The sequence below is a fragment of the Seriola aureovittata genome, chromosome 9 (genome assembly GCF_021018895.1).
Source record: "Seriola aureovittata isolate HTS-2021-v1 ecotype China chromosome 9, ASM2101889v1, whole genome shotgun sequence".
NCBI lineage: Eukaryota > Metazoa > Chordata > Actinopteri > Carangiformes > Carangidae > Seriola > Seriola aureovittata.
The window spans coordinates 4,545,598-4,559,918 of NC_079372.1; the positions used below are offsets into that span (position 1 = coordinate 4,545,598).

The 14,321-nt window shown below is 43.1% G+C and overlaps 1 protein-coding gene across 5 annotated transcripts in view; it reads right to left on the bottom strand.

Annotated features, from left to right (window-relative positions):
- Window positions 1-14,321, bottom strand: part of cpne5a (copine Va) — a 74,275-nt gene that overhangs the window by 31,281 nt on the left and 28,673 nt on the right. For all 5 annotated transcript variants that reach the window (XM_056385487.1, XM_056385485.1, XM_056385488.1 and 2 more), the window contains 3 exons: window positions 6,800-6,863; window positions 1,341-1,444; window positions 938-1,042 (listed from right to left, as the gene is read on the bottom strand). In XM_056385487.1, the coding sequence (XP_056241462.1) occupies window positions 938-1,042; window positions 1,341-1,444; window positions 6,800-6,863 (273 nt within the window). The remainder of the gene's footprint in view (window positions 1-937; window positions 1,043-1,340; window positions 1,445-6,799; window positions 6,864-14,321) is intronic.

The following is a 14,321-nucleotide window of genomic DNA, read 5'->3' on the forward strand; positions in this document are numbered from 1 at the left end:
AAAATCCTCAAAGGGGATCAGACGTCTTTCATACTCCGGCTCCATCTGTCTGACCCAATTAGCTTCTCCGGGCAGGTGAGCAGAGTCAGGATGGAAGTGAGGAACCTCCGCTGACAACCAGCGTGGAGGAGAGGGCAAAGTTTGACACGTTCTTTGATGACTTCTACAGACTGTCATAGCTGTCTGCGTCCGCACACTTTCATGCTTACACACACACACACACACACACACACACACACACACACACACACACACACGCACACGCACACACACACGCACACACAAACGCACACACAAACGCACACACACACACACACACACACACACACACACACACACACACACACACACACACACACACACACACACACACACACACTCACCCACACACACGCAGTATGTTGTTACAGCCACCTGTCAACTTCTATAGAACGACAAATACAGCCACTCTTCCTCTCCCTCTCACTTTTTTTCTTAACTCAATTTTTTTTTTTTTTTTATTTTCCTGCCAAAACTCTTCCTCTTCCCCGGGTTTCCCGCGAGGCTCTTTGAGATTCCGATAAGATAGGAGATGCCACCGGTGCAGCCAATCAGAAATTTGAAATACTCTGAAAGCCTCTCGCCAGTTGTGGGTAAATCAATGAAGAGCGAGGCGAGGTAGCATGTAGTCAGAGACAGACCTGTAATAATTCTCCATTTCAGCAGCAGATAAAATGACGGCAGAAAATCAATGGCGTCTAAATCTGACGCACCCAACCCACTTTGAAATGAGTATGCTGTATATTGAAACTCTGCATGGTTTTGATTTTCCCGGGAAAATCACACTCCATGTGAGTGTGTGTGTGTGTGTGTGTGTGTGTGTGTGTGTGTGTGTGTGCGCAATGTGCGAGTGTGTATGTGCGCAGAAGACTTTATTGTACATCATCACTCATCCTACCTGTCATAGTCTCCATTGCAGAGCGCCCTGACGGGGATGGAGAAGGGCTGCCACACGGGGTTAAGTGTGTTCTTCACCACCTCAGTCTTGTGGCAAATGGTGAACCTGGGGACGCAGGTCATCTGGGATTTATAATCCGAAAACACACATCTCTAAGAAAAACTGAGCGATAAAATCTTCCCATTATAGTTTGCTTTGGGAGCACGTCTGCATAAAGGTATCTGTATGCAGCTGAGTTCGAGGGATCTCAATCTAATTCTCTCGACCTTGGTTCCCATCTTCTCTGATCTCCCCCCCTCCGCCCTCCTAGCTGACTTTGATAAGCCAAAATGAAACACCCCCCCCACTCCACCCCACCCCACGCCCTCACCCCCCGGGAAGCCAAAGCAAGGAAGAAACTCACGTGCCATCCTCGTTGCTTCTGTAGAAGACCATGAAGGGGTCTGACTTTCCAAAGAAGTCCTTTTTATCCAGTTTGTTGGCACAGAATTGCATTGTGGCGTAATCCTACAGACATAGGGGGGAAAAAAGAAAGTCAGAGAAGTGAAAAGACAAAAAAAAAAAAGCAAATGACATTGTAAATCCATGCTCCTGCCTCTGTTTGTCTCCTGTTGTTTGTTTATACATGCCGTGTGCCAAGATATAAAAGCACTGAAGCACCAAATAAAAGCAAAGTGCTGACTGAATCCTAATAAGAGCAGAGCGAAACCAACCAGTGGCCCCTAGTTTCCAAAATCCGCAAATGCATTCATTACCATTTCTTTATTATTTATTATGCAACTCCTGTATAACAACAGTGGATGGGATAAGGGATATCAAATAGAAAATACCTTGTTGTGATGAATATAATCATAGTAATAGTATGAGAGACCATGCAGAGGCACAGAGATGGATTCTAAAAACCTTGCACATGGAGGAGGGGGGCTGTGTACAAAAAGGATGTAGAGGGTGTGAGTGCAGCTAATGCTACATTAGAAAGGCTGGTATTACCATAATTATACTCATTTAGGCAGCATTTCAGTGTGTGCTGCCATTACAAGGACAATGAACATGCCCCATAATGCCCTTGGTTCCAGATAGTGTCCCTGTGGTCAAGGCATTAGTGTGCGTTGTATATAATAATGACGCCGTATACTGATCACACACCGGACAGGTAAGCGACCACAGCAGAAGAAACTCCGCAGTGTTCTCTGTCGCTGACAACCTTTATCTCAATGCTGGATTAAAAAAAACTCTTCAGCTCTGAAAAACACTGCATATGAAAGTCAAGTGTCTAATCAGCATATCTGAAATCGTGAGATTCGATACCAGAAGACAATCAGAGCCTTGAACTAGCTAAAAAAAATGAAAAAAAAAGATCCGTATTTCACCAGCTGGTCTCTCGAGCTTTTAGGTTTTCAAGTGCAGCTATTAGATCTGAATCAGCGAGCTGCTGGCCGGGGCCTTTATCGATCGCTCTGACCCACATCAGTGTGGTGCGCTCTGCCTCTGACCTGCCTCTCACTAACCCCCATCACGTCACTTTGCGCCTTGGACACAGACCAGCCTCTTTTTCTGAGGCAACTGCTGAGAGAAAGATGGACGCCACCACACAGATATGCAGTAAAATAAATCGTAATCTCCCGAAAATTGAGTTAATTTTATTATTGCTGTCGTTTCCAATCGTAGTTTATGTTTCCAACCAGCATTGTGGAAATGTTGAAACAGTCAGTGGTGACTAAATGGGTTGCTGCATATCTAATTTAATTTCCTACTGTCATTGTTTTGTCATTTTTTTTAACCGTCATCATTATTTGTTTCTGTTCAATATAGGTAAAGAGAGCGTGTTAATGGACGATTGCCTTTTCCCAATTTCTGTAGATGGATACGGATCAGGCAAGTTATAGAGCGATGCACTGTGCAGTTTGTACGTGATGCATGTCGAGCTCTTCCCTGATGTCTTCTCACAAGAGCATTTCATTTGTCAAGTTCCCACTGTGGCTCGTTTTGCGGATTTAGAAACAAGTGCAAGTTAAAACGGAGTATATAGCTGGACAGGTTGTGGTCCATGGGAGAAATTGGGGACGTAGTTGAAAACTGCTTTGGCACCAGCTACTTTCAATGGACGGTGGCTAAAGCCCGCCTGATGATGTATTATTCAAATTAACTTTGGGGGGGGGGGGGGGGGGGGGGGGGTGCTGACGTCTCTCTTCTATGGAAAGCAGTTTGTCCAAAATGTCGCTAGATTTGTCACTTAGTGCTTTTTTGAAAAAAGTCACCGAAGGGATCTGCCAGTGGAAAGTGTTGTGGATGTGCTGTAAATAGACACAATAGAAAATATTTGCACCAAATCATTTTGAAAGTGCAACTGCCAAATGGGAAAAGTCCAACACTCGGTCGACCAATGGTGTCACTCACTCACTTGACGTGCCCCGACTCAAGGGCCGCATTGTCGGAGGCCGCGCTCTACGAAGGCGTGGCCCTTCGTAGCTGTCGTAGACGGAGAAGGCCAAACCAAAATGAGACGGTCTGGTCTACATAGGATTTACAATGTGCGTCACCAGCCATGCCCGCCGTCACCATCGCATCACAAAGCGTGACTCCTGTCGCCTAGCAACTTGACAACACGTAACTTTTTTTCACAAAAATTTGAGGTTTTAAGGCCCTTGGTTTCAACAGTTGTACCGTTAGCTGTTGGAACTGAGCTGAAACCCAATACTTACATTTAACAATGTAATCCTCAGGTTCTCTGCCAGTGTTATTTACTTTGGAAACCAGCGCACACTGAATGTTGCGATAGGTTGGGCCTAGAAGGATCCGCCTATTGGATCCTCCGTTTCCCAGATAAAGAAGGACACGTTTGAAGGAGCCTCGTCGCCTAGTCACGCCGCTGTGACGCAATCGGTCTTCGCATGCGCCCTCCAAAGGATGCAGCCCCCGAATTGGGACACAGCTACTCACTCACTCACTCACTCACTCACTCACTCACTCACTCACTCACTCACTCATAAATTTGGGCATGTTTGCTTAGGTCAGTTATTAAATCCCTTAAAAATAGAACCATCTGATAACCATCCTGCTTAGCCCTGACACAGCCTCTACAATTACACTATCATGGCAACACAGTGCCTTAAGCCTTCATTAGGCACAGATAACACATACCCACTTTGGAGCCTAGCAGTGTTCTCTCATTAAGTGGGGAAAAAGGCAGAACATTCATTTCAGCCACTGAGGTTTAGGAGCAGCAGGGGAATACTGAGCGCAGTCTGCATCCTTCTTCCCATTTCTCTGCTCCGCCAAGATATCACTGCATGGGGTAAGTGGCAGAGCTATGCTCACTGTCACTTTCAGAAAGTGGGACTGGTCTTTCCAAGGAAAAGGAGGAAATGCAGACAATACTTGTATTCAAGTTAAATAAGCTTTTGGCTTCCACAGGATGGTGTACTGTAATGAATCACCGAATGAATCATGAGCCAGAGGATTATACGAAGGAGAAATTAACACAATTCCTCTGTACGCTTCACGCATCACTCCATTCTTTTGAGCGTTTGTCTATTATGACCATAAGGCTCGGGTGACGGATTTCTGTCATTGTGAGGAACAGTCTTATATACACAAAAGAAAAATGGTGACATTAACAGTGACAGTAATAAGCTCAATCCCGTTTTACAACTGCAGTGATAAAGTGAAGAATACTCGGTCAAGGGAAACACAATGCAAAGCATGTTGAGTGTATACTGTACACAGGCTCAGGAGGCACCTAACTGAAGGTGTAAGGACAGAGGGGGTCATATTGACAGATTGTAAAGCTCAGCTAGAAGCAAATCTATAATTTGTGATTTTATATAAATAATATGGACTTCACCTGACCATGTGTATGTTCATATACACTGAACCACACTTATGTGTTGCCTACTACATGAACAGGAAGAAACAATCTTTCAAATGTACACAAACACAAGCTGCAACACCCATCCAAATGTTGACGTTCTGACCCATGAGTGCTCAGGACCGGGTCAAACCACACCCATCTTCAAACCTCGATCTCAACTACACACCTGTAAAGTTTTTTTGACTGTTTCTCTCACGGTTGTGATGCTATCGCTGGGAACAAAATCTGTCCACAGACATACAGGCATATAAACACCTGCCAAAGTGCTGAAAACCACCCCTGTGCTGGTTCCTGCTACATTAGGTCTCTCCAGGACCACAGTTTGCAGGCACACACACACACACACACACACACACACACACACACAGTCTCAAAAGGTGAGAACAGCACCAGGCCCGCTGTTGCAGCTGGTAATAGAGCTCACTGTGGTTCACTGCTGTCATATGTAAAGTGCTGTGTGGTTTACTTAGATTTAAATCAGCCAGAGCTGCGGGTGGACTGTGAGGAGGATCTGGAAGGAACCCAGCCGCTGCTCAGCATGTCTTATGTGCCAGAGGTAACGACAGCCAAGAGGAAGCCTTTGATCCATGCAGAGGCTGTTGCTCTGTCTAATGACACCTGGCCTGCCTCTCGGTTAACAGTCCCTGCAGAACTTCCCCAGTCGATTCCCATTCTGCCGGTTTCAGTTTCCCCAAACAAGAGTTGCAGTGTTTACCTCTGGCGAAGCAACAACTCTGCTGTCTCCATTTATTGGTCACAGGTGGATTATAGAATAAACACCATCCAGATGGATGGTACCAATTCCAAACTGTTGTAAATCATAGGTAAGGGAACCGTGCTGACAGCAGCACCTCCATCTGAAACCTGCCATTTTTTCTTTTAATCGTCCTGGTCTTTACTCAAACCAGAGTAAACAGGGCAGGTGCGGAGTGACATGTCAAGTCTGGGTCTTTCTCATTGAGTCTGGGAGAAAGGAAATGGTCATTTGTACCAGTAATGATCATTTGCATTTATATTACAAAATGGCTTCTTGAAGTGGTGCTTTGCAGTGATGATGCTAACTCCTATCATCAGATCCAGTGCACCTGATGACTCACAGCAGCCCCTCAATGACTGTGAGCACCGACACTTCAATCCAGCAGGACCGAATCACCAATGGTTATGATGGCAGTTTTATCATCAGCATGGTCTATCTGTCTCACTCTGATGGGAGACTGTTTATTTGTCAGGAAAAAAAATCCTCAAAGCCACGACAACCAGGTGTTTTTACTCAACATGTATGTCGGGAAGTTATAAAGCTTTGGAACATTAGATGCTTGTATGTATTAAGACATCATAAAACATTTATACAGCAGTTGCAGCTCAATGGCTTTATAGCCTCTGAGGGAGGCCAGTTGTTCTGGCCAATAAGTCTTGCTACTCTCTCATGCTCCACTGGCAGCAGCATAATGTGATTATTTACTATCTTCATTTAGCAGGATAGAGAGAAAGCCAATGGGCATTAGTGGACACAGGTTATTAGAGCAGACTCATGGATTAACACACCACACATAGGGGGAAATGCTTGTTTTTAGTGATTGGAATGAACGCAGGCTCATTAAATAGCCATTCAAACCCATAACATATTCACTATGTACACCATTTCCAAATGACAAACACAGTTGCATAGAGACATGGCATATCCTGCTGGTTTAATGGGGACAGTTATGATACAACAAATCTTACTGAAGTCGAGGCTGTTAAACAACCCACTTCACTCCAGCAGGCTTGTGAACACCTCACACAACACGCGCCATTCCCTTAAGAGTGTCACATACAATTTCACAGTGACATGCCATAATCAGCCACTATAAACATGTCCAATTAAACTCTAATGTACCATTGTTATAGGACCCATTTCGAATTAGATCAGTGAACATTGCAAAACATGTATTATTATTATCATAGTAAGCCAATTAAAAAATAAACTGGTCAACACTTTTTGGACTTACTCTGCAGTTTCCCAGCTCCTCAGCAGACAAGATAATGGTCCCACATTTCTTCCCAGGTATGCCACTGTGAAAACAAAATAGATATGATTCACCCTTTCGACAAAAACATGTTCACAGCACAACCTTGAAGATCCACTTGATAATTTTGAAGGTTTGTGGCCTAAAGGGCACTGAGAGGCACTGTGCTGTATTTTGCAGCACAGCTGGCTGCTGGAGGTGAGTTAGCATCAGCCTCCGTTTGTGCGTCCAGTTATCTTCTCCAAGACGGCTAAAGTACAGCGGAGCAGCAGGCTTTCACTTGTACTCCACGGTCTTGACTTGTCACATCCCGTATGCCAACAAAGATTCCCAGCAGACAGCAAACCAGACATAAAAATTATAATAATTAAGAGAGATTGACAGTCACGCTTTTCATTTCTGACTATACAGGTGCATTTTCAACATAAAATTAGTTTTAATCCAATAATGCAATACACAATGTAAAAGTGACAGTCTGACAGATGATGATGAGCACATTATTTTGTTTCACCACTCTTAATGAATCAAAAGCAAGTTATAAATACCGGGTTTTGAGTGTTTTGGTACAATGTGGAATAAAACTGCTGAGACACAGAACTCCTGTGATCCCTGTTTGCCACCACCACCCTGAGACTTTAAAGCTCCGCAGGTCTGCTGTTGTTTACCGCTGATTTCTGCTCCAGCAGAAGATCAAGACATATCGCAGCACAAGGGAGCTTTGCAGCCTCTCTGTGTTTCAGCACATGACCTCCTCAGTAGCTTGCCAATCCGATGACACTAACAAAAATAGACACAGCACTTCTCCAGAGTTTGTACTAAATGTTATTTGGCTATATTTTTTTGAAGAGAATCTTTTTGATATTCAATCTCGCCAACTTTCAGCGTCCACTGAAGCTGTGAGAAGCAGAGAGTCGATTCCTCCCAACACAGAGTGAGACAACATATCTCCCTTCCAATCATACAGCAGTCCTCCAGCTGCTGATGCTCCTGTCATCTTTCCAGATCAAGACAGAAATTACACGGGAGTCCTGTTGTGGCCTTAGCTGGAGACTAATCATTAGAAGGTCAGACTTGCTGCTGATCCTCTTCAAGTTGATCTGACTGGCAGTAATACTGGATTCAATACTGCTAAATGAGAGGAAGCCTTTAACTATGAGCAGCAGAAGCTTGCATTATTTACAAAGATAATTTGAAGTATAAACCTGCACTGGCTGAACATACAGCACTCGATATGTCAGGGAACCTATTAAGAGATAGAGTGTGGTTTCCTTTTTCTTATCTGCTTGTGCAGGAAGTGTTGGGGGTGGGGTGTTTCCATTAACCTTTAGCGACCTCTCTCCAGTTTCCCTGGCAATGAACACAGACAGTTTAATGCTCCATAAAAGCAACTGTAGCCCCTGATCAATCAACTTTGATCAATATCTCAATATATATCCACTGCTCAAATCATCCAAGCTCAGCTTTTGCATATCCACCGTATGTGCAAAAGAACTATCAGACTTCCGTTCGGCTCAAAAAGGCCGTCACACTATCGGAGGGTAGGCACACTTCATTCTCAGGCTCTATCTTCAAGCTCCATGGAGACCACTTTCAAGGTGAATTAACTGTCCTTGAATAATTTATGTTTCACTCAGAGTCACCACCATGCCATTTGATGACACTTCAAAAAGCCAGTAAACCGCTGACCAATGAGGCCAGTAAACTCTGCACAGGCCAAGTTGTCTCACGCTGGTGACGATAACGACCAGTACGTCTTTCAAACTGGGAAATGAGATCCAGTGATTGATAAAATATCAACCAGATGCATTAAGATGCGCCACCCTGCTCTGATCTGCTGCTGAGACGACGGCAGGTACCAAAAGGGCAATGGTCTTTTGAATTAAGCATGCATTACTGAGTGCGGCATTTTCTCTGACAGTGACTAGTTAAGTTGAAGAGCAAGCAGGCACTGAATGGATAAACACAGTTCCTGTCATTTATCTGAGGCACACGAGTTCCTTTTTATTGCCCGGACTGAGCAGTTTTCTGCAGCTCTTAACAGCTTCTGTACCGACACGTGACTGCTGGGGATATGAAGTGTCCTGCATCAAGAGGCCTCATTCGCTCAGCACACATTCATTGATGCTTCCTCAGTGGGAGAACGCTTTGATGATGAAATTATGTGAAATGTGCTGCTGTGGTCCTCCTTCCTGTACTATCTGCACTGAACAAGGCCTACAGTCCGACTGCCGCAAGAAACTGGCGGGCTTTAATCAGTCGGCCATGTAAATGTGTGTCATATTTGTCTCCGCTGATTCTGCTGCAGTTCAAACATTTGAATATTCAAATCTCCACAGTCAAACAACATCAGGGTGTTTTGTGAAGTTTAACAGCCAGGCAATCCCCAGCTAACCAACCCATGTCAACAGAATAATGAGTTGTGCTTCAGTGTTTCAGGTTGCCTCATCACATCCATATACATATCTATGTACAGTATGAGGGCAGACTGTGTTTTTAGTCTTTCTCTTTCCAGTATTTTGTTTCAATTTGATTAATATTTTGGTCACATATGGATCAAATATAATATATAATAATGGATCAACCTCCGAGGCTGGGGGGGGGGTTTACAGTTAATTAAAGTTCTGCATGATTGAGGGTGTGGCCTCTTTGAGTGACAGGTTGGCGAGAGTATGATTGCCACAAGCCAGCATGCACCAAAGTCTCGGCTCAACACACGCCCCTCCTCTTTGCCCATTTCTTGATTAGCCGGGAGCTAGAGGGTTAGAGTCAGACACTGCCAAGATGGCGATGGCAGAACAGCTCACTCTGAGCTTCAAACCTCCTCTTCAGAAAACTGTGGGTGATGTCACCGAGGCTACGGCCATCTTTATTCACAGTCTATGGTGGGGATGTGTATCATGGTGTCTTCTGTCATGGAGGTGGGTGAGCTGGGACAAGTTACATCATCACAACCAGCAAAGTCAAACGAACACATAAAGTCAACTAATATGCGTCACTTCATAACATTGTCACTAGGTAGCGTGACTGCTGCAGTCATGTGATTAAGGATGTTTTTATGTGGAGATATAAACACACAGATTGTGACCAAATTATATCCTGAATTGTATCATCATGAGCTTTCATATTTTCATATAAAGTGATCATCAAATACATATTAATTAGAGACTGGTCAAGTTTAATTTGTTAACATTAGGCTAATATCAACTGATGTTGGCATTTTCATAGTTACTGCAGCTGCCTCTTTATAGCATTTTAGAAAACCCCAATTAGGATCAGTTAGGATTCATTTTCAACTCTGACCTGACAGTGCTACATGTTAGTTCGAGTGCAATCTGCCTGACTGCATTTTTATGAAATTCTTTGAGGATATTATATCCCAATGATGAATCCTAAGGTGCATTTCGATAATTGTTTTCCATGCCCTCCTTCCCTTCCCTTCCGCACCATTTAATAAGTGAGGGGGCGAGGTCTAAAGGGAGCAGATTATTTAAAATGGCGCGCACTCAGCCTTGTCTGTAGACTCGACAAATACTGTTCAGTGATGAATTAGCTGTTTGCTTAAATGTCTGTGCATTGCAGTTACTTCATCTTACAAACCAATTAATGTCAATGAGGAGAGTGCGTTTTCAGCTAATCATTGCAATATGTCAGCATAATTTGAGTCAATTAGTGTCTTCAATAATGATAAAATGAAAGTCAATAAGTCTAAAAAACCAAAAAAACAATGTTAAATACAGTATGATAATATCAACCGATTCTCACAAACACACAATGCACACTGGGTAGCATGAGTCTTCCATTGTTGGTCACTCCCTCCCTCGTCCACTCACATATTCACAGTACTGGACAGGCCAAGGAGAAGTGAACAAGAGCTTGTTAGACCACTATTGAAATGCACTGCTCATGTTTGCAGTGACCTCCCAGTCTTTTCTCTACTCTCACTATCAGGCAAAACATTTCCAGTTGAATACAAGAAAAAGAAAAAGGGTGTGAGATTTACAAATGAATGCTCCCCACAGAAGCAGACCCTTTCCATGTTGAAAACTATTTGAGCTGTCACCTTGAGGTAATAATGTCAACATGTAAAATGCATTAAAAGGCCTTTCATAATCTCATTGGCTGATTGCCACGCTCCAAATTTTAGCTACATTTCGGCAAAATCACAGCAAGCAACAGCGGACTGATATTTATATTATATGTATCAAACATTAGCTTCCTCTGCCCAGCCAATAAAATAAGATAATTTTCTTTTCTTTTTTTTTTTTAAATTTGAAACATAAAAGGTCGCAATTCAAGATTTTGTAACAGGCTCGAGTTAAGTGGTTCATTTTTAACAAGTGAGTTCAATAACAACCTTAAGTGTATCTGAAGAACAGTCATTTTAGCTCTATGCAATTCTATTACTTACTTTCTATTAGATTAAAGGCAATCTATACTTGAGAGGAACAGTAGTAAAGAACAGATGATTTTGCAGAAGCAGTGATGACATCTAAGTTCACAGTTAAGCGTAGACAATGAATGATGTTTGATGAGGCCGTCTTGTTCAGAAAAGACTGATGACTACCTGTTATCATCCATGGCTTCTGTGCTTCCAGTGACTGATTAATGTGATATAATAAAGGCATTAAGGCTTCCATCATCTCAGCAATGCAAGTGAGTAGTGACTGCACTAACCTCATGCTGAGTAGCTATGATACTTAACACCATTCACAGTTCTCTTTAATTCATACAGTCACTTACAGGTTACCCTCGGCACTCAACAGACACCGTGCCATGTGGTCCTGACCTATCCAATGCCCCGCTGTGATGTGTATTAATGTTGCCTGTGAAAACCTCAGCAGACCTCATATTAAGTCAGATTATCATCATGTTTGTGTGGAAACCCAGAGGATCAGAAACCTATCAGAGGATCAAACAAAACTTCACAACGAAAATAAACAAGTACAGACAGAAGTGAAACAGGGTCTTGTAGCACTGTGGCTCCCTTTCCCTACAAAGGAGTGGAAGGAAGAAGTGCTGTCATGCTCTTAGCTCACACTGAAACAGAGCTAACCACAGCTGTCTTGACAGATCCCCTGTTTGATCAACTGAATGGAAAGAGATCAAGCAGCATATTTCAGCATCACTACAATTACTTGGCCAAAGTTTCTGATATTCCTGTTCTGCAGAATACCAATGAGAACACTGGGAGAGGGGAGAGCATATTCCAGTCGCTAATTCCTGCACAAAATAAGCATCAAAGATCATTGTGCATGAGATATTATATCCTTGATATTCAGCCTCAATGTATGGCCTCTATAATTTCCCCTCCAGAGACAGTTGCTGTCGTGAAATGGTGATTCACAACGGCCTGCATTCTCTATTACCTCCCAGCGCGGAGGTGGGGTGGATGGAGGTTGGCGAGAATAACGTCCGAAGAGGGAGAAGGAAGCAATTGTTGATGCCGTTCACATTAGGTCATTAGAATGAGGAATGGTCTTGATATTTAACAACGCTGCAACGTGTCACGCATATATGAGTGGGGGAGGGTTATCTGCTCGACAATATGAATGAGAGCCCAAGAAGAAGAAAATGATTTTTTTTTTTTCCCCACACTGCAGCTGTTGCAGGGTGGGTCTACACACTTCCCTATGAGGCAAAACAACTGCAGTGTTATTAGGAAAACTGTTGTTTCACAGTTTCACACCTAAGTGGGCATAAGCAAATTAAAAGGTATTATTTGGGAAGGTGGAGTCTGAGGCAAAGCAAGAAATAAGATGAGAAATAGGAAAATGTTTACTGCACAAAAGAATGATTTCACTGAGACTGTCCAGTTCAGTCAATCCGGTGAAACTTTCTGGTTGACAATTGGATTGGAGTAAATGAACAAATCTGACTGGTTCGAGTTGAGTCAGAGACCAGCAGAGAGGGAGGGTAGACAGATAATCTGGTTTTGTGCCACAGTAAACATTTGGGGCAGTAGGCAGATCATAGTTGACAGAATTGGACAAGGCTGCCAAAACTCTTATGTGGGTTCAAATGGGATTATACCTTTAATCCCCTTGATCTTCATACACCGATAAGCACCCGTAATCCCTCACCTCACAAGGATTAAAAAAGAGCATGAAAAGTGTACCACCTAATTCAAAGGGACACTAGAACACCTAGTGTAGTTCTCAGAGAGGAAAAGAGAGCTGTTTCCTACTGGTGCTGCAAGAGCCGGTGTTTGTGTTTAAAACAGGTAGCTACAGGCAACCTGCGCTAAATTCTTTGAAGCTTTGTTAGAATCAGCACAAAGCAAGTAAATAGGGCAAAAAAATAAAAATAAAAAATATGGTGCAGAAAAATCTCAGGCGGATATACAAAACAACCAAACGAAAAGAATGTGTTTGTTTTTCTATCGGCGGAAACAAGGTGCAAGTTATGAGACCACATTGTCACCAACATCATCCTTGTTTTGTTGTTTGGTTGCAGTCATGTAGTGTAACCTACAGCATTGAGTGTTATTCAATAGATACCTCAAGTCTCCCACTGATGCATGACGATTATCACAACCTTGGTGCGTAAAACTAATCCTGTTTATACGAGTTTTGCGCTTATGTACTCCATAATTATGAACAATAAATATAAAATACGGATAAATTATGTATGTATTCCACTTGATGTGTGTGCAGTGATGTAATGAGATCGTTGTTGACATTTTGATTACATAAATTACGGCACAGGCTTTAATCACTGTAACAGTGTTTGATTTATTGGGATTCCAAATAAATGAGGCATTCATCAACCACCTGCAAGCTCAGAACCGCTTGTTCTGACTGAGAGAGAGAGAGAGAGAGAGGATTAAGACAACTTCTCATTCAAAAAGAAACTTCATCTCTCTGTCTAAAGACAAAAATGACTCAAAGTCATGACAGTGAGTTTCCTTCCTTCCTTGTTTTCTCTCCTGCCAAGAAGAAAAACCTTTCAATTTCCCCCCTGGCAAGAACAGAACATCCTTCTCTATCTGAGGACAAAAGAAATGCCCCGTTCTCTTTGTTATTACACGTGATGTAAGTTGCATTTTATCCCACTGGAGACACATGACATCAAATCACAGCATCCCTGTAGTGTCAAGAGGCCGTGGCACCTTTCGCCCCCCACCTGGCGTTAGGAAGTGAATAATGGAATTCATATCATGTTACAGTGGGTCGCCCTGACCTCCTCTGTGGTGTTCATCGCTGCCTATAGATTGTAATGTGCGTGCCGACAGATTGATAACATGGGAGTGTTACATCGAGGCAGCAGAGCGCTCATTCAGACGCTTTGAGGCGTTCTCACCTTTCCGGCTGATGACAGCCCCTGGCCGTGACAGGTATGATCACTGTCTGCGCCGAGTGCAAAACAAATAAGTTCAGCTCATCTGCTGTGTAAAAACCTCCCCTGCACTTGCCTGTTCTGGACCTGAGATTTCCATTATTAGTGTGAAACCAAAAATCTATTACCTATATATCCAATGAACTGCTTCTTTTCATGGTGGAAAAAA